Genomic DNA, 21,633 nt, shown 5'->3' on the forward strand with positions numbered 1-21,633 from the left:
TTGGTCCGTTATACTTCCGGGTGGCAATGTTGTGTGAACTTCTTAGCCAAGCGCATACTATCTATAGTTGATAAGAAACTTCTAGATTATTGCTGTGGCAGAAACTATAATATCATTAATTTCCATAAGTAATGTGTACATACTGGTTTCATGTTTTCCGCCATAAATTGAATTCACTGCACCTAGTTCATCCTGACAGAACACCAATTTCAGGTCTGTTTTTAGGGGTTTTACAGCGTGTGTGACACTTTTAGGCCAATTAAAAGAGAAAAACAGGACAGTGAAATTTTAGACTTACGATTTACAAAAAAAAAAAAAAAAAATAGCACCCAAGAAAAAGAGAGACACAAAGGAATGTCTAGACAAGGGTCAAGAATGGATTTCAAGAGCAAACTAAACGTGCTTAGTTTGAGATCACCTAAAAGTCTCATCCGGACACAAGTACATGATCACACTTGGAGGAACACCGTACCCATCGTAAAGCCTGACACTGACCAAAAAATGACGTTGAAATGCCAGTCTTTTGCCACAAAAGAAATCAAATCGCGAGTTGTATTCAATAATGAAATAACTTGTTTCCATGAGTTCTACTAACGACAACTCACTAGACGCTACAAAAAAACCTAAAAATATGACGTCAAACTGCCAGTCCTAGAGGGTTCTAGTGTCAGGCTATATGTTAACGATGGCTACGGGAATACTCTCTAACATTATATATATATTTTTAAAATTTATGACCGGCATGACAGAAATATGATTTACAAGGGGAAAAAAATACCTCCCACCCCCAAAACTAATACTATACATTTGACTATTTCCTTCTCAGGTAAGGACCACGGCCAGGACAAAGCCAAGTAATCCCATTCCAAGACAAAGAAACTCAGAAGACAGATATAGTGGGATAGAAGACACAGCAAGAGCCCACCATGGGAAGTCTAGTGACACCACTCCTATCAATTTGAGGCAGAAGGTCATATATTTGATTTTTTTAAAATCCCAACATCTGTCCACACAGAACAATCATAGCAAAGGACTCCAGTTGGCCTATTCAAAATAGCTCTTATATCAGGAATATAAGATAAATCCAGCTAAAACGGGACACAAAAAATAGAAGAGAATACTAATTTTGTCCATTAACCACCCAAAGAGTTAAAAAGACAAGATAAAATGAGACAATTCCATACAAGTAAATCATGACATTAAAAGTTTTTTTTTATTCACGGTCCAAGCTGTCGTGTGAAGACGGTATATAATAAGTAGGTTAACAAAAATATATCACTCTAAATATGGTGTATGGCACTCAATCTGAGTAAATATCAAAACCATTAATTTTTCTTTGGAATTAAACGTTGTTGGAGAAAAAAAAAAAAAAAAAAAAATTCAAACATTTTTTCTCCAAGGACACAGCAAAGCAAATGTGAGCATGGCCATGTCATTCGGTATGGCTAAAATAATAATGTTTCCAAATGTCATAATTTCATGGGTGACAGTTCTCTTCCAAACAAGAAAATAAACATTGTAAAAATATCAGTTGTCTTTGAACTCAACAAGAGACAATTTGGTACTGTGAATTTCATTTCATTAACAATTTTTTGAGCTGTTAAAAAAAATAATAATGAAAGAAAAAAAAATGTTTAAAAAATGGATTCACTATACCATCTTACTGTAAGAGGGGGATAAATGCATTGTGATCCCACGAGTCATCTATTGGTATCTTTAACAAGTTTAAATACATTGGTCTCAACAAGTTTCAACAAAATAACAATCAACTTTTTTTCTCTCTGTGTGACATTGCCTGGCTGTGCCTTAAAGCAAGTTATTGCAAACCTTTTTAAGAATAATTTGTACTCATTTACTCATCATCGAGCAAATAAGAAATCAATTTCTCTTGAGTATTGAAAATGGAAATGAGATTTCATTAACATGACAACATGGATGTTAGATATAATATATAAAGTGTTGTAAGCAATGCCACTGGATTTTTTTCGGATCATCATCTCTTGCATGGAGTTACTCAAACTTGATGCCCTGTGCCAGGGGTAGTTCTTTACTGAAGTTGATGGTACTGGAGAAACAATGGAGATAAGGATGAAAGGATAAAAAATTGGCGAGTAAATATGATTCATTCTGACATTTAACTTTTGGTCAAGCATCATAAAAAAAACATCTAAAAACTCACTGGAATTGTTTTTATAATAGGGTCTTCTTCTAAATATTAGATAAACATAGTCACGACCAAGCAACCATGTAAGCACACGGAACAATCTACACAAAGTCTTACATACACATCTTGATTCAATGGTATTTTAACCATTTACATGCAAAAAATGGATTTAATCAGCCTGGCACATCTTAACGCTCTATTAAAAAGAGAACAGAAACAGTTATATCCCATCATCTTTATTGCTCTTGATGAAAACAATGAATATCAAGTTATAACTAGATAAATAACTTTAGAAATGTCTTGGAAAGAAATCCAGTCTCACCAATATAGAGTTAACGGGTAAGAAATTGCATATGTGAAAATACTATATATTTTTTATCAAGATGTAAAATGGATTATCATATGGACACATTGTTTTTTCTTCAGAATATTGATAAGTTTCTCACCATGTAGATCTCCTCATGTAAGCCTTCCAGGCATCACTTCCAGATTCTCTACCACCACCTGTGTGTTTCTCTCCACCTGGGTAGGATAAATAAATAAAGGGGTAAATCCATATCCAGTTATATAACATATTTTCCTGGTTTCACTGTGCATAATAATAATAATGAAAATAATGGTATAGATTTATAGTGCGCCAAACATCCCTTCATCAGGAGGGCTCTGGGCGCATAACATAGATTAACTTAATCATGAAGCCCTAACACAGTACACGAACAACGCTAATTATACACATAATCAAAAGAAAGCCTGTCGGAATAAGAATGTCTTCAATCGACGCTTGAATTCCTCTAGTGAAGACGAAGAACGTATCTCTAGTGGTAGTAAATTCCACAACCTTGGACCAGAATGCTGAAAGGCGCGTTCACCAGCCTTCACTCGACAGCGGGGTGTTTTCAATTTGAGGTCGTTCGTTGATCGAAGCGATCGCTGTGGGTTATACCGTTCAACGAGGTTTGAGAGATATGCTGGTGACGAGCCCTCCAGGCATTTGAAAACGATAGTATAATGCCATTCACAATGTCTTATTTATTTCCCCAGTAAGGCATGGTGAACTAAATATTCATTTTATCCAGTATATGTCACTTGTAAGGTTCCCTTTATGTCCTCACACTTTTATGGTATATGCGGCTATGTGATCTAGTGGTATGACACTCGCTTTCGGATCGGAAGGTCCTGGGTTCGAGCCTTGCACTCAGCGCATAGTTGATTACTTGGAAAAGGCTCTTTATTCACATTCTCTCACCATACTCAGGTGAAAAATGAGTACGTGGCCGTTAACAGCAGTGTCTTTGTCCGAAAAATTGTAATATCGCCTAACAGGCGGCATGTCCCATCCTTCATGTTAAATTTTGGGGTTGACCAGGGACCCCCTGTAAAGTGCTTTGAGCACATTTTAGTGGATATTGTGCTATATAAAGCTCAATAATTTTTTTTAAATGATACGAGTCCTGGTATTCATTCACACCTGAGCAGAGGGGGTTAGTGAGTGTTAAGTACATTATCCAGGGATAAAATGCATTGGCGAAAGTTGACCTATCAGTGTCACCCATTCAGGTATTGTCTATGCTTACCATTCTCTGTGCAGCGTTGTGGCATGACACTCATTTTCTGATCAGTAGATCCTGGGTTGAAGTCCTGTCTCAGTGGTGCAAAGTTGAGACCTTGGAAAACTCTTTACTTACATTCTCTTACCGCACTTGGGTACAAAATTAGTAGGTATCTGACTGTTTACAGTCTTCTCTGTCAAAAAAAATTGTAATTAAGACTGCCTTCGAGATGGCATGTCTCGTCTTATGTGTAAAGTATTGGCTAGGGACCTTTGTAAAGTACTTTGAGCATGTTTAATGGATGATATTGCACTAAATAGTTGCTCAAGTATTATTATTTTTTTCTCTTCACTTGACTGTTTTAACAAGACTAGATGATGTGGAGCTCAGCTCTTGACTTTGCAGTGGAATGGAAAAGGCTAGAGGTGAACACAATCAGCATTCGAAGTAAATACTCATGAATAATAGTGCAGAATTCATGAATACAAAAATTATGAATTCATGGAAATTTCAATCATTGCTGTTTTTTTGTAGCTTCAGAGCCATAGGCCCCATGGAGCTGGAGTTTATCTCCATTTCTATAGCAATAGATGGGCAATGGAAATTTCTTGCTAAACTTTGGAAAGGACTCTAGTCTATCACTGAGTACTTTCAGTAAGATCTAAGAGATCCAGTTACCCAGTCACTACTGGGTGAACAGGGGTCCTTCCATTGCTACATGCCTTTTGAAATTTCTGTATTATCATAGTGTTTGCAGGGAGTTCTTATAACTCAATTGGTAGAGCACTTGCCCCACAAGCAAAAGGATCAGTATCAATCTAGGGTGCAGTCGAATATTTTTCTCCAACCACTCTGTTCATCCAGTGGTTATATCAGGTGGAAGTTGGAAGGTACTTTGTGATAGACAAGCATCCTATCTAAAGGAGAGCAAAGAAATTGACACTATTCATATAATGCTAAAAAATCCGGAATAAACTCTAGATCAAGGAGTCTTATTGCCTTGAAGGACTGAGTAGTATTAGCAAGAAAGATGGAAATCTTGATATCAAGAGTAAGCTCATAAATGGATTTAATTACTTTTTGTGATGCTCGCATATCTTAGCATCTTGGGGACTTTTACTCAATATTTAAATGCATGAAGCATCATCGGTTGAAGAGTGATTGTGTCCTAGAATAATAAAACTGAGTACACTGCAGTCCGCTTAAGATAAACTCCTGGGGACCAGAAAAAATGTTTATCGTATCCGAGGTTCATCTTAACCAAAACTGAAGGGGAACAACACCTATGCGACACAAACATTTAATTTATTTGTTATCCCCCTTTAATAAATACAGAAAAACAGCCCAACTTCCTGTAAAGCTTGGCTAGACCATAGAGATAGATATCACTCGTCTGACTTGTTCTTTCGTCTATTATTTGTTGTTTGAGTCACCTTTCACTATGCAATGGGCATACGATGATTTAAAAGCTTGGAAAGACAGAGTGAGGATGAAAAAAACAAGTTGGAAGTTGGGAGAGTTGAGATGCTATCATCACTCATCCCCTTGTCTAAGCTAATTGCTCATTTTCTGATTACCAGATGGCGAGCCCTTAAAACTAAGTCGGAAAGAGGGGGGTGGGGTGATGATTGAGTGATAGACTTTCATTATACTCCATGTCTATCCAGATGGATGAGTTTATCTCATCTGGACATCTCACTGACAGAGTTCAGCTTAAATAACAAATGATTTAGAGCAGAAAAATCAGGATCAGCCTAAGAGTTTATTTTAAGCGTGAGTTCATCTTAACGCAGTATATTTTAAGCAGACTGCAGTGCATTTTTGGATTGAACAGTTTGCAATCAAAGCTATTGATATGTATGCACCATTACTATCAACTCACCAAAAGCTCCTCCAATCTCTGCTCCATTTGTGGGAATGTTGACATTCACCAGGCCACAGTCAGAGCCCTTTGGTCTGGAGGAGGAAAATGAATAAATATTTCTGTCTTATGTTATCTGTAACTACTAGTAAAAAGCCCGCAATTTCGCGGGGAAAGAACTATTTTCATTCGATACTGTACTCACCATCATTTAATGAGGGCAGATTGGTAAACAACGTTGTCTGTGTAATTTGGTATATCTTCGATTGATTTTTCTGTGGCCCAATAATATATTTAATAATATATTCCCTCAACTAACCCCAAGAAAAAATTAAACCTAGTACCTTTAATTAACCCCAATAGGAAAAACAAACACCCTAGCACTTTAATAATACTTATGACTAACCCTAATAGGAAAAAAAATCATCCGATCTCGAGCTAACCCTAATAGAAAAAATCATGACAAATTGAATGAATAAACGCCTGACAAAAGATCAAAGGTGAAAATACAAATTTAAAGAATACTGGGGATGTAGGAGCTTTCGGAATGTCTCCCCTTTACTTAACTTATGGAAAAAAAAACTTCCTAGCAACTTTAATAAGACTTATGACTAACCTCTCGAGCTAACCCTAATAGAAAAAAAAACAACTCTCGGACTGCTTTGCACAACCTTTCAATATTTAACAAATCAAAATGGCGGCTGAAAATCAAAACAATGGTCAAATTAAGAAATTTTAAACTTTCACAAATCTATCAAGGTTTGTTCTAGAGTTTTTAAAATACTTCTAGATATAATGACAAATTGAATAAATAAATGCCTGACAAAATATCAACGGTGAAAATACAAATTTAAAGATTACTGGGGATGTAGGAGCTTTCGGAATGTCTCCCCTTTACTTAACTTATGGAAAAACAAACATCCTAGCACCTTTACTAAGACTTATGACTAACCTTAATAGAAAAAGAAATATCCTCGATCTCGAGCTAACCCTAATAGTAAAAAAAGAACCAAAATGGCGACTGAAATACCTTCATGTGATCAAGTGAATAATATCACTATGAATGCCACGATTTGCTGAAAAATGCCAACACCCACACACACATGTATACACCACACACAACACACACACACACACAAACATACACGCAATTAGAACATACATAACAACACAACTGAAGTAATAATAATACTTGATGTCATAAACAGATGACGCAAATTGACAACTTTTTAGTGTCAAAATTAGTTGATTTTGGGAGTCAAGTGTCGTCGTTGGTACATATTTTATGATATCTGTTTGACTCAACGAACTTTCAAACTGACTTTAAATTATAAAAGGAAATCAAGTTATCTGTTTATCTATCTGTAAAAAATACATTTCTAATTTTCAAATCTTTCAGTAGAGTTGTGCGCCGTATCAATTTTTTTAATGACTCAAATAAGCACAATGTTCTCCGCAATGCTATATTTTTTTAAGAAAGGATAAATTTTCTTTTCTGTTTCTTTTTAAAGGATCAAATGTTCTTCACTTTACGAAAAAAGGAAAGGAGCTAATTATAGCTACTCTATTTTCTCAAATTTTCTAAATGTGAATGATGATATATCTAAAGCCATTACCAAGCCAAGTTTATTGTCACATGATATCGATCCCCCCCCCCCCCCCTTTTTTTTTTCTTTTTTCTTGGTGTTTTAAGCATTATGCTATATAGTTTCTTTATCTAATTCATTCCAGCATAATACCAAATTAGCATGAAGGGTCAGTCACAAATGTACAAACTGTTAATATAAAGAGAATCCTCACCCAATCCACTTGTAAATAGAACTAAGATTCTGTGTGAAGATACTACTGGAGAGACCTTGCTTTACCTCGTTGTTCCACTTCATACCCTCATCCACATTCTGGATTGGATAAATAATGGACAAAACATTTGTCAGCCACACACACAAATGAAACGCGACATAATGACAGGCTTTTGAAGAGAAAAACGATAGCTATTACTAAACATGTGACATATTGTAACAAGTACATGGATATTTGAGAGGCTGTTCAACTTAAAATAACATTTTAAATTGCAGTATCATGAAATTATTTTTTTACAGGAATATTTAAATGTTTACAGTATTTTACCGTAACCTATATACATTCTTATGAATGTCATTTTCTTTTTTTGTATGCACTATTGAGAATAATAAATTTCTCTGTGGTGCAAAAAACTGGGACTATAATTGCTTTTTTTCCTTTTTATATGATGACCATGCTCTTACGGGAATTGTGTATTATTTGCCAGAGAAAATTAATCAAAATAAAAAGTTCTATTCCCTGCACAACTTGAATTTCTAATTATTCCTAAAATTAAATTACACATTGATTTAACATTCTATTTTAAAAAAGGATTTCTATTTTCCGTTAAAATTAATATTAAAAACAAGAGATAAAACAAAAGGTCCCTTTGATAATCACGTCAAAGTAATTCAAATTTTCTAAATATTCATAACAAAACAAGACTCACATTACACTTGATGACATATAAGATAGGAACAAAAGTCTCCTTCAAACACATTTCAGCATCATGAGCTAAGCCTGTCACAATTGTGGGCTCTACAAAATTACCTGGTCTGTCCAACACCTGAGAGGAAAATATAAGAAAACTAGTAGGTCAAAATATACCATAATATGAATTATAAACGCTTGGAACATGCAGAGTGATCACATATCATCTAAGAACACCTTACTTATATATATTTAAAATCTTATATAAAAAGATCTAAATGTCATTTTAATTGACCATTAAGCAGAGTGTAAATGAGCAAATAAAATAAAACAATGGGGGAAAAAATTCAATAAATGTCCATTTTATCGTTTGTCATACAGATAGACTCCAAACCTTAACATACTGCAGTTATAAAAAAACTTAAGAGTGACTAATTTCGGAACTCAGAAAAAACAAAACAAAAATAAAAAAACAAACCCCAAACCACATGCATTTTCCTTTTGTCTGAATTTCCCAGTTATAATATGTAGCAACAAAAAGTAAGAAGTCGTTGGGTGGCTCCGAGATAGCAACAACCAATTAAAATGATTAATGGCTCTTCTTTTAGCTCATTGCTATGCAGGGTGTCCAGGGAAATCTAACTTTAAAATTTCCTACCTAGAAGTGAAATTTCCTACCAGGTATTTTATCAATTCTTGCCATCCCCACAGTGTTCTATACGCTTAAAAAAAGACAATCCTCCTACTTAAAATAGGTCTTTCCTCAATACAATCAATATTTCAAAGAAAGAGCAAAGAGGTGAAAATGACTGGTCACAAAAAAAAGAGGAAATTTCTCAGAGCATAGATCATGACCCATCCATGGACTATAATCTATAAATTTGAATTTCATTAAAATTTACTGAGATGCAACTCAAAATGTTTCTCGCAGAAATTTTTGACAACATTTGGATTAATTTCAAAAGTTTAAAAACTGATAGCAACATAAAAAATCTTATCTACTCAGAGAATGGTACCATGTGATTATACAATGTCAAAAACCATCACCAACCCCCATTTTCACTTTTTAAAAATACTCATATGATGTGTTGGTAGGTATGATGTGGTAGTAAGTTATGGTACTAGTGGTAGATATGATAGTGTAGTGGTAGTTGTAATGGTTGTAATAGTGAAGATTGTGATGGTGGTAGGGATTATGATGTGGCAGTGGTTGCAAAGGTGGTGGTGGTGGTGGTAGGGATGATGATATGGTGGTTGTAGTTATAGTGGTGGTGTTTATGGATAGTGATGTGGTGGTTGTTATTTTTATAGTTTATAGCAGTGGTGATGGTAGTGGTTGTAGTAATGGTGGCATTGATGGTAGGCATGGTAATGTGGTGGTGGTTATAGTAGTGGAGGGGGTAGGGATGATGATGTAATGGTGGTTATAGTAGTGGTGCTGGTGGTATAGATGATGTAGTAGTAGTTCTAGCAATGGTAGTGTGATGGTGGTTGCTGTGGTGGTGGTGGTAGGGATGATCATAATGTGGTTGCATTTGTAGTAGTGGTGATTGGGATGGTGTGGTAGTGTGTTTATAGTAGTGGTGATGAGGATGATGATGTGGTGGTGATTGGAGTTGTAGTGGTGGTGGGTATGATGATGTGGTAGTTATTGTTGTAGTTATGGTATGGGATGTGGATGTGGTAGTGATGGGGATGATGATGTGGTGGTGGTTGCATTAGTGAGTGGTGTTGGTGATAGGGATGATGAAGTGGTAGTTTGTAGTAGTGGTGGTGGCAGGGATGATGATGTGGCGGCAGTTGTAGTAGCAAAATAATAATTTTGTGCACAGTTGTCCTGCGTACATTTGTTATATCGCATTTTAAGCAAGAAATTCCTAATTTTTCTCATTTTAAAGGAAATTTCACCCTAATCCCATTATTTCCAACTTTTCCGACCAAGTATGAAATTTCCGACCAATTTCCAACTTTCCGACTTCCCTGGACACCCTGCTATGGGAGTAATGACTCATTAAGTCGATAATGAGTTTTGTGTACTTGTATGATAATTTGTAAATTATTAATGATCAAATAATGTTTTAAATTATTTAAAAAATTATCTTTATAATATCTTTGAACAATTTTGTATACTTCTTCCAGTTCTACTGCCTCTCAATATGGTTTGTAGCGATACTTTTTGTGCTAATCCCCTTAAACTTTTGTGCAGTTCAAATACAAAATATTAAAGAGCCTATGATTCAATTACAGTGGTGAAAAATTAAAGATTCTCTCAAAAGAATTTGGTTTCAATGACACATAAGAAAATAACCATTGTCAAATTACTTGCATATGGAAGAAAGTGACTGAATGGGTAAGACATTGTAACCTGATAGGGGACGGAAGAGGAGAAACCTCAGATTCAAGCCCAACTTCCCCAAAATGCTTACTAGAACAACATTGAGATCCCTGTTGACATCTGAGGATCTTTGTTTTTGTATTGAATGCCTATCTACATTCCTTCTCAGAATGCCAGGCGTACAATACAAAAAAAATTTTTTTTAAAAATCAACATGCTATCGCACATTGGAAAATTCAGATAGATAGCTGTCATATAAAAGCTATGCACTGTATAGACGTTTCTCACCTTTCCACCATAAACTACAGTGCCACCTTGTGCTTGGGCTTGTTGCACTGCCTCTGTAAAAGTTTGTACAGCTGCCTGGTTGTGGAGGGGACCATAAAGAGTACCATCTGAAACAACAAAAGGCAATGCAAATGGAAAATGGATAAAAGAATCCTGTCTGGGTTGGAAATTAACTAAGATCTAGTGGAAAATCAATTAGTCTCTTCTCAAGGGCTCTGTGCAGATACAATCCTTTTATTTTTTTCTTTGACAAGTAAATAGTCAACAGGTCTAAAATTATAGTATGGAAAATATTAGACCATAAATGTAATAAAATACTATTTCTTCAAAATATTCAAGTGACTGAACCAGGTACCTTAGTGTCAACTCTTTACGATCACATTTGCTAGATTACAAAACCCCATAAAAGTCGGTACTTAACTTAAATACACTATTGATAACGTATGAAACTATACCAAATTTGACAGAGTGCAAAACTCAGAATCACCTACCTTCAAGGGGATCCCCAATCCTGAGTTTTCCATAGGCAGCGGCAAGTTTTTGTACGATTACATCATGCAGTTTTTCATGGACGATCTGTTAATGGACATAATCATGAGAGTTATGAATAATAAAATAAAAATTCCCATATCATCCCATGGGGAAATCTACCCAAATAATAGAATTGTCTGAAATGAAATAATTTCAAAAATTTTGTCAATTTGTGAAGTATTCACAAGTGATGAATACCTAAACACTGAATACTTACCAATCTCCTGGTGGTTGTACATCTTTGACCCGCTGTACCAGCAGCAGCAAATAACGCAGACCTCACAACCATGTCAACGTCAGCATCCTCATTCACTAAAGGGAGAAAATAAAATGACTGCCTACAAATTAAATGATGAAATATTGAATCGCTGTAAATGTCGAAACATTTTCTAAGTCCAAAAATAAACTTTGAAACTCTATAACTTTTTTGTTTTTCAATATAATTTGATCTGGTTTTTTGCATGGTTGTTTAATTTATGAGCTCTGTACAAATCTCTTACTACCTTAGCTTTGTCTCAAACTTCAAATTTTGGTTTGGAATACCTACTACAAAGGTTCTCCTCATCAAATTAAGGGTAAGGGTTTTAGATTTACAGCGCTTGCAACACATTAAGGTCATATCAGCACCAGTAAAAAGGAAGAAAATGGGATAGTAAAAAGTTCCAGAATTACAATTAAAGCACCCGAGAAAAGGGAAGACAAAGGGGAATTGGTTCAAATAGGAAACAGATGTAGATTCCAAGAGCACATTTTATCAAAGTACTTAGCTTGAGATCACCTAAAAGTCTCATCCAGACACAAGCACAAGTCCCCACTAAGAGGAATACACTCATGTTTACAAATAATATATAATATGTAAACAAAACATAATAAAGTGCATAACAGGGAGATGATTTACAAGGAAAAAAAGATCATCTCCCAAAATTAACTATAAATTTGAGTATTTCCCTCTCAGCCAGGGTATCCGGCCAGGGCCAGGACAAAACCAAATAATCTCATTCCAAGACAAAGACAGAAAGCAAGTTGGAAAACTGATATAGGGGGATAGAAGACACAGTAAGTACCTACCTGCCCACAATGGGACGTCAGGAACCCCACCCAGCCTCATCAAATTGATTCTTTCTATAATTTTACCAAAACTTACAGGGTTAAAAACATATTTCAAACCGATTTTTTTTTGTTTGTTTTTTAAATTGGTTGTTAAGACTTTCATCCTAAGGGTATCAACACATGGTAGAAGAGACATCTTTTTATACTACCAGAGAGGAATAACATAAATCAAATTTAAACTATTAAATGAATAAAAAAAACATAAATATATCTAATGTGATATGACGTTTTTTAAAATTATAAATAAAAGGTACACCACAGGGACCTTTTACTTACCAACAATAGCATTGTTTCCACCCAGTTCCAACAAATATTTTCCTAGAATTAAATAAAAACAGATTAAGTAAACCCAGAAAACACAAAACAAATACTAAACATTATCTCCGGCTACCTCTGAAAATAACCAACTCCCCCCCCCACCCCCTAAATAAAACTCAACAATGGTCGATTTCTTTATAAAATGCATGACTGAATATGTATCTATTGGTTATCATTAATACTTTGTGACAATCAAAATAACTCGTATGAGAGGATAATCATTATTTGGGCTTTAGTAATAGAATGAGGTAAAAATGGAATCGACTGCCCACTTTGTATTTCAGCCGACCGGCATAATTTCAGTTAATGTCATATTTCAAGGAAGTCTTAATAATATTGTTTAATGAAGCACGACTCCCCCCCCCCCCCCCCAAAATAAAAATTTTTTAAAAATAAAAATAAAATTAAAAAAATAATAAAATAAATAAATTTATTTTAAAAATCACTAAGGGTCAAATATGCTTGTGCTTTGGAGAAAAATACTTCAATCGAAATTTCTTTTCGACTATTTTATTTCCTTTCAACTCTTCCTTCTCAGGTCAAGGTAATTTGCTTCTATAGAGTAAGTGGACTAGTGCTTAAAAAAGAAAAGCAATTGAACAAATTTACACACATCCAATGAAATGTTAACCAAATGGAAGTTTGCACTCTTGAAAATGAAATCTTGAGAAAAATATGAAAGATGTAATACAGTTTTATAACCTATGAGCTTAAGTTTAATGTGCAGTTATGACTTTAAACACATTGAAAAGTTTGTATCGTTTTATTTTAAGACTCACCAAAACGTTCCAGGACCATCAATGAGACTTTGTGCCCAACCTAAAATAACAAAGTAATACAAAACACTGCAATTGTGCAACTGTGATCCACAAGACATACTTTTTCATTTTTAAGAATTCTTACAGAAATTTACAATTTCTTATACTTGGCACTTTGCAGAAAATGGAAGGAATGTATAATCAAATGCTAACAAATCATGTCCTGAGACCTAATCGAGTTCAGCAAAAAAACCAAAAACAAACTTAAAGCACAAGATTTACACTGATATAATATAATCAAATGAACTCTATTCTCTGAATGAAGAGAAAACCAAATCAAATCACTTACTGGAGTACTTCCTGTAAAGGAAAGGAGGTTCACTCTTTCATCCTTTGCCATCAACGTCCTGAAAAAAGGAAGTGATAATACTGTCAAACATCCTACAAGAATCATTGGTATCCATTCATATATTTTAGGCTCCATCAAGAAAATCGTACAAAACATCAGCAAACTCTCAAATCCCTGTTGTTGTCATTATTATCGCTATTCAATTTTTTGTTTTGTATTTTTGAGTCAATTCTGCATTGTAATGGTGAAAACTGTTTGATCTGCAGTAATAACCAGATAAATAAGTATATAGAGAAAAATTAGTCAGCATTAACGAACTAACAGTTGACTGCTTACTCTTAATAATGATGATTCTTGTTAATTTAATGAAGACAAAATTATTTACATTTGGTAAACTATAAAAAAAACCCTAATGAATACTTACCCGATGTCTGCTCCACCAGAAACTAGAGAGCACACTGCACCCGGTATGTTGTTCCTCTCCAATACAGAGGTGATAATTCTGAGAACAAAAGAAAAAAAAGGATCTAGATAACAAATCAAAACAAAATGAAATCTCAAAATACACGGCAATATCAAATAGAGGAATTCTTAGACATGACAAAATGCATGATAGAAAAAAATAACAATAACAAATAAAGACAAAACACATACAGAAAACACTGTTAAGATTTCAAAACTTAAAGGTTAAAAAATAGTTAAGTAAAGGTAATGATGCCTTACTTTGTCATTGCAATGCTGACCAAGGGAGTTGACGGGGCACCTTTCCTGCATAAAAGAATAAAACCATATTTAAAAAAAATTTAAAAAATAACAATAAAATTTTTCTTTTAAAATCAAATAAATAAATAATATGGATACTCAAAATGAACAATTAGTTATTGTTTTCCAACTTTATGCAATCTAGTTATTATAACTCTGAAGAGATGGTTTCAACTGACACTTTCTCAAATTAAATGAAAGAGGGTTACCTACCATAACATGGTGTTTCCACAGACCATAGCAATGGCAGAGTTCCATCCGTAAACAGCACAGGGGAAATTGAAAGCCGTAATTACCCCCACCACTCCAAGGGGGTTCCATTGTTCAATTAACATGTGCCCAGGACCTGTTGAAGAAGAAACAGGCAGAAGAGCACTCAATCAAAACCAAACAGGGATCTAAATTGATAAGTTTAGGTTGAATATCAGAATTAACTTTCGTCTACTAAAACAGCTCTGAAAGACAATAAATTGACAAAATTTATCAAAATTTAAAATCGTGTGATATTCACTTATTACCCCATATCGATAGTGCTGAAAACTTCAATGGAATTGCGTGTTAAACTGGCACTTCTCAGCTGATCTATCCTTTTTTTAAAGCACACAATGAACGTTGAGCTAACTTATACATTGACCTATTTCACTTCACCCTCTACAAGGCAGGACCAAATTTATTTCTCCCTTTACTTTCATTTATATGGTCCTAACTGCAGATCAAACAGTTTTCACCACTGAGCAGTAGCTGATATGACCCAAGCTTCATTGAATAAGGCAGTGATAAATATTGAAACATGCTAGTGGTAAAAAAGGCAATTTGCACTATATGAATGAAAAATTTGGTTCCAATTGATTTGCTGGGGAATGAAAAGAGCACTGAAGAATGCAATGAGCATGGTAAAATGATGGACGGACATGGAATCAATTTATATTATTTTAAAGAGAATGTTCATGTTTGTGATGTAAGTATGGAATTGGAGTACGAGGTAGAGAAGGGATAATACATTATTATATCAAACAAAGTATAACCTATTTTATATATTTTTACACTCATATTTTAATAGAAACCAATTTCTGAAATACCACAACACAAGCATCAGAATCTATCATTGCTTTTGTGGATTCTTCTTATGATTTACAAGGGACTTTATTTGGTAAAATCAAAAGGTTTACTTAAGGTAACATACTAAAGAGAAAAAACAATTGACAAAAGAAATGAAAAAGAAAAAAGATAGAAAACATTGTCCTTTTCGTGCAGGGAGAATGTCAAGAGTAAAGTATGGATGGGTCACTATTTATTAACACTGTCTGAAATATTTTTCAATAAAACAAAAACAAAAAAATTCTTACGTTCTGAAGGGAATACATGGCCAGCAAACATCCTAGACAACCCAACAGCATAGTCACAGATGTCAATGTACTCCTGAACCTCTCCAACACCCTCTGGAAAGATCTTACCATTCTCAAGGCTTAGCTGAAACGCATTGATCATGCCATAATCAATTCAGTGGCATTTAAGAACAAGGCTTACAGTAACATTTCAAACATTCTCAGCTTAACTACAAAGAAGCTAAAAACATGAAAAGACCACAGATTTTAAACTTAGATTAAAAATGTTACTTCAATCTCACTTCTTCATCCTTCTCAAAATGACTAGCCACAGAATGATTTCATTTTCAAAAAGTCACTCTTCAAAAACATCAGGAGTTTATTATGCTTGGGTCATTTTGTCTGATAGTTCAACTTAGTGAAGTGCTGATAAAATATTTATATAATTTGGTTTCAGTTTTACAGGTAATCTAGGCATTAGCAAGAAAAAGGGATGAACATAAACAGAAATACACACTTGTCTCATATAATTGGATAAGGTTGAATAGCGTCACTACTCAAGGAACATGAAGATCTGGCACAATATCAGAGCAAAAAGTAAAAAGTCTTATGATTTTCAACAACAAAAATAAGTAGTGATCGAAGTACTGGTAGGAAACCAAATTTTGACCACCCAACACCAGAGTGCCATTCACATCCAATCATTCTCTAAAATCTTAACATAACATACCAACTTTGCAAGGGGTTCAATTTTTTCCCTTAAAGCATGTCCAATCTGACGAACTATCTCTCCTCTTTGAGGTGCAGGAACCTGATAGAATGTGATAAAACAGGTGATATCAAATAATATAATTGACTCTGTATGTAAAGTTTGAATATCAATTACGATTTCAAGTTGTACCATTCTTTATTAAAGCTTCCTATACCATAAACAAAGATCTGAAAATTTTTTCATGAAACAGCAACCAGACAAAGCAAGAACTAAACATACAAGAAAAAAAAAGAACCATCTTAAAAAATCAGTCTTCCTCAACTTAGGATCAAACCTTATTTTCTTTCTTGCTTTGTCTGGCGGTGTTCCATGAACAGTCTTTCAGATCTTTATCTTATCTCAGTGCCTGCTTCCTGATTTATCATTTTGATACACCATACACAACAACTAGACTAGTAGTGTTCAATGTAATGGACAAGTATGCTTAACACTAACTTTCAGTTATAATGTTACATGAATTAACATTGAACTCAGTTGTATACATACCTCTGCCCATAATTCCCATGCTTCCCTTGCTGCTTTGATAGCATTCTCATAATCCGCTGGACTGCCCTGCAAACAATAGGATATTGAACACATACTTATTTGATCATAAGAAATCAAAGACTAATACACAAAAAGATGTCTTAATTTTTAAAATCAAGGCTGTTTACCACATCAAAACTTAAACTATATTCATCATTGAATGAAAACAAGTTTTAACATCATCTCAGAATCAAAACTGCTTTATTCACTTTTGCTTTTTCAAAATGCATTGTCACTGTGAATCTCTACTCCATAATAAAAAGTGTATTCTGCTTGTAAAAACAATGTCGGGACTGACAATTTTATGTCGCAATAACTGACAGTTGCTATGTCTGATAAATAAAAATGCAAGGCAATGTGTGACAATGTGAACCAAATGCGAGTTTTTGGCGACCCATTAAAAGACTGTTTCAGAGTCTGGGAGATCTGAAGTTGTCAGATGAGTGATAACCTTAACAATACTTATTTCAGATAGACTGTCATATGCTCTCATAGTTAATTAGCCGGCATTCTATGATTGATCAATAATGCAGCATTGCTATTGGTTAGCACCCATTAGTGTCCCTACAAATGATCTTTGCTCCTGAGATTTAGACAGTCTGGATTCTCACCAATGAAAATTGGTGTCCAGGAGGCCTGAAATTATCAGATAACCCAGAAAAAGTGCCATCCATGAGTGTGATCACCTTAAAAAGCATTGATTTTATTGGTCGGTAATCAAGTTTTTTCATTTAATGGCTATTAAAATTTAGATCCTTTCTAAGTGGCCAATAGATGCAACAACTATTTATTGGTCACTAGCAAACATTTACAGATTGGTTAAACAAGTGAGTATTGTTATTATCTGAAATACGCTAATTTATTTGATCAGCAAGCAAGCCTTTTCCTCGGATGTCTACATTTTAAAATAAAATTGTCACATCAACTTTAAGCCAGTATGTTGCTTGCTATATGCCATATTCATTAAAACTTATGTCGCCTCAGTTATTTCAATACTACTAATAATAATAATACAGAGAGAAAAAACAACAAACTTTGACCACATCATAAAAACAACCCCCCCCCCTAAAAAAACGAACCCAAACCAAAATAACAATGCAAAACATAGTCCTTCAGAGTTATTAGGCTCATGGACCAAGGCTTTATCCAGGTTTTTTTCTAATATCAAAAGAAAAAAAAAATTGATCCGTACATTTGAAATAGCTGAGCTATAAAATTATTCAGACCTCAGTAAAATAGAGTCATGCCAGTTCAGAATTTTATGATCATTGTCATCTATCCAGTCACTGACACAACCAAACATACTTATTTATTTATTTTTTTAATTGCAAGATGAGACATCTAATTGCTCAGCCACAGAGTAGCCTGAAAAATATCTGAAGGGGTGGGAAATCTGTATGCAAATAAGATTTTCACAAGAATATACCTGGATGACAGTGGCAATTGGTTTGTTGTTTGTGGGGCTGTATGTTGTGATTTCCTGAGGAATAACAAAAAAAAAAACAAACTAAGAAATAATGATAGAAATACCGTGTATCACAAGAAACTAATAGATATTGAAAATTAGAAATATATCAGCTATCGAAGTGGCAATTCGGACTCGAGTCTGAATAGTCTCCCATGGCTATTGGGACTCAAAGTCCAATATAATATGCATGTGCAGACACTGGGCAGTGGGTAACTGATATAGAATTAGAAGAAGAGTTTAGAAGAGCTTGTTTTGCCCATAATATATCACACCAACACAGCTCATACCCGTACTTGGGCCTGTAGAATATTGGTGCCTGGCTCACACTATCACAATGTGTTGTTTTCATCCTGATTTTATATGCACATCGTGTGTAAACTTGTTAGAAAAGCTTTTCCATTAGATCACAGTCATTTTGACTTTTGCTCTTTTTAATTTCTATCCGGACTTCCACTTGATCTAGGATTTCGTCTTTCTCGTCAAATAAAAGGGGGTGGGTTAGACTACTTACGTTACTACACCATTGCTGTTATTTTCAGTTGCATTAAATTGATGTAATTATCAAAATAATATTGCCATGGAAGTCTATTCTGACTGAGTCCGAATAATCTGATGATTGCACATGCGTATTTGAATTTGAGTCCGAATAACCGCAGCCATCAGCTATTCCCTTTATTTTTTTTTGCATGAAATTAACGTTTGACATCTAACTTAGCTTGTTGCATTTGTGTCCGATTTGGTACAACGGGTTGTCAGAATTGGAACACTAGGTCCAATAAATCAAAGCCAAACACACAAATAATGATAATGGACAATTAATTTTACCTAAAACTTTAGGTTTGCAATATATGCAACTGCTATTTTCACAATTACTTTCATTGTTAGTGGCCATTAAAAATAATTGAGCTGAGAGAACCATTTTGGATGTCGGGATTGGAAAACCCCACCGTATCATGCTAGTCTAGACCACTAGTGTAGTGTAGTTAGTGTAACCACATGGAACATGAAGACTCATGATGTTAGTGTTGGGATAACTGGCCCTTTCTTCTCTTTTGTGTTGTGAATACTTAAAGTGCAAAAAATTTATTGAAAATTCTCATGTGAAAAAAATCGGAAGTAGGCGTATGCTAATAAATAGAATGGGTTGGCGTGATAAAAATCTAGAAGTTGTAGAAGACTAAAGAAAAAAAAAAGTAAAAAGCTACGAAGAAGTCTGCTAGGGAAACACAACTTCTCGAGCTACCAAAGACCGTTGTTTGAGGATATAATATTATATGCACCTAAATGAGATTTGGGAAATAAACAATAGCCGATCATTTATGAAGTAAATTATTATTAAATATGTGCACGTAGCGCAGTCCCCTTGCATAACAAATAACTGAATTGTAACTAAGACTCTAAGTAGGCACTTGCAAGAAGTAGCTCTCGCGAGTTGAAAACAGGCGAGGATTTCTGTTTCCGTTTTTGAGGGGAAAAAATTTAGGAGTGATTTTAAAATGCTCATTCTTCTTTCTCAGTGGAATGAAATGGCATGTATTATATATCATTGGAAAGGGCATAAAATTCTACATACAATGATGCTAATATTATTATCTTCCTATATCATGATTTTGAGAAATCTTTGCGTAAAGAGAGTATATGTGTTTAAACGCTTATAACTTTTAAACCAGAGATGGTCCTTCTTAATAAAAACAAGTCCTTCTGAGATACATATTAAGGTAGCTTCTCTAAAAATTTCAGAGCAAAATATGTTTGCACTCAAAAGTTAGAGCTCCCCAAAAAACAGTAATTGGCCTTGATTGTTTACAGAAGCTGCCATTTTCTTATACTGATTCACTTCCTGTCGTCTGCTGGGTTTGAGAGATAACTTCGTCAATCCACATCAAAACTTTACATCTTTATATTTTACAAAATATTCCATTTATGGAAGTTATTTTTGTTTTAAATTATTCAATTAATTGGCGTTTTCATGTCCATGCATTCATTTTATAATTTACAATTCTCTTCCTTTTTTTTCCGATTGATTTTTCACTGTTGATTTTGACGTTTTTCATCCTTTGACGGACGTCTGTCCAATTTAGGGGAACGGGGAGCGGAAGTTTTAAAAATCACCTATTTTCGACCATTTTAAACACTAATACACCACCTCAAACATTTATCAGTCCATATCTCTGCTTTTATGAGGTCTATTTTCATTTTGAAAAGTTCAAAGTGAACAACTAAATGACGCCGATTCAGTGGTGTATTTGGTCTATCTACATTTGAATAAATATTAATTGTTTTCCAAAATTCCAATAGGTCATTCATTTGCATGTCGTGATCTATTTTTCCTTGATTTCAGCTGTTTCAGCTCTAAACTATACCTTTCTCTCTCAATAAATAATTATTTTTCTGTTTGCAATGTATTACAGAGATGATGAATTACCACATGTAAAAATTTCAAAGTTGTATCTGAAGCCGTTTCTGAATTATACTTGATTATCCATTGGGTTGCTGTGTTTTGGTCACATATTTTCTATTAAGCTTCTATAGAGATTTTTCACCACATAAAAGGTCATAACTTTTTAACTAGTTGAGATAGAGCGATAATTTTTTCACTTTAGTACATGTTTCACTCCCCTTTATTTTTCTACGCTAAATTAATACCGATATCACTATTTTGAAAAATTCTTGCAAGTGCCTACTCTAAGTCTAATCTAAGTGACCAGCCTGCAGCCTCGCAGCCAGCAGTCGACTTACCTCGCCAGAGCCTCCCCATTTCCCATCAAAAACACCTTTATTTTGGATTGAAAGACCAAGCTCCTTCAGGAAAGAATATTTCCCATCTTCAATCAAAAGACCCGACATTGCGGAATAGTATCTTGGAAATTTACGAGTGAGAAAAGCCGGTCTTACAAGCGAACGTACCGCAGTCCTCAAGGTTAAGGCCAAAAGAGGGGCCATGATTAGACGATGAAGATAAGAGAGAGGCAGAGCGATAAGGGTGGTGGGTTGCCACTTGCTCCACTTGCCAGATAAAATTATTGT

General features: G+C 34.5%; 1 protein-coding gene across 1 annotated transcript; it reads right to left on the minus strand.

The window, feature by feature from the left end:
* Positions 1–1,187: 1,187 nt before the first annotated feature.
* Positions 1,188–21,616, minus strand: LOC144966570 (alpha-aminoadipic semialdehyde dehydrogenase-like). The gene is made up of 19 exons (XM_078903243.1): positions 21,346–21,616; positions 18,565–18,618; positions 17,100–17,165; positions 16,572–16,652; positions 15,863–15,986; positions 14,730–14,862; positions 14,478–14,522; positions 14,179–14,256; positions 13,755–13,812; positions 13,427–13,466; positions 12,606–12,647; positions 11,437–11,531; positions 11,180–11,264; positions 10,689–10,795; positions 8,085–8,201; positions 7,376–7,473; positions 5,597–5,670; positions 2,611–2,686; positions 1,188–2,065 (listed from the first exon to the last, which is right to left on the minus strand). Exons 1-19 carry the CDS (start codon positions 21,547–21,549, stop codon positions 2,011–2,013), a joined length of 1,632 nt encoding a protein of 543 aa, XP_078759369.1. The 5' UTR covers positions 21,550–21,616; the 3' UTR covers positions 1,188–2,010.
* Positions 21,617–21,633: the final 17 nt, after the last annotated feature.

This window comes from Berghia stephanieae, chromosome 2 (genome assembly GCF_034508935.2).
Source record: "Berghia stephanieae isolate SIO BIC M18660-M18661 chromosome 2, UCSD_Bste_1.3, whole genome shotgun sequence".
Taxonomy (NCBI): domain Eukaryota; kingdom Metazoa; phylum Mollusca; class Gastropoda; order Nudibranchia; family Aeolidiidae; genus Berghia; species Berghia stephanieae.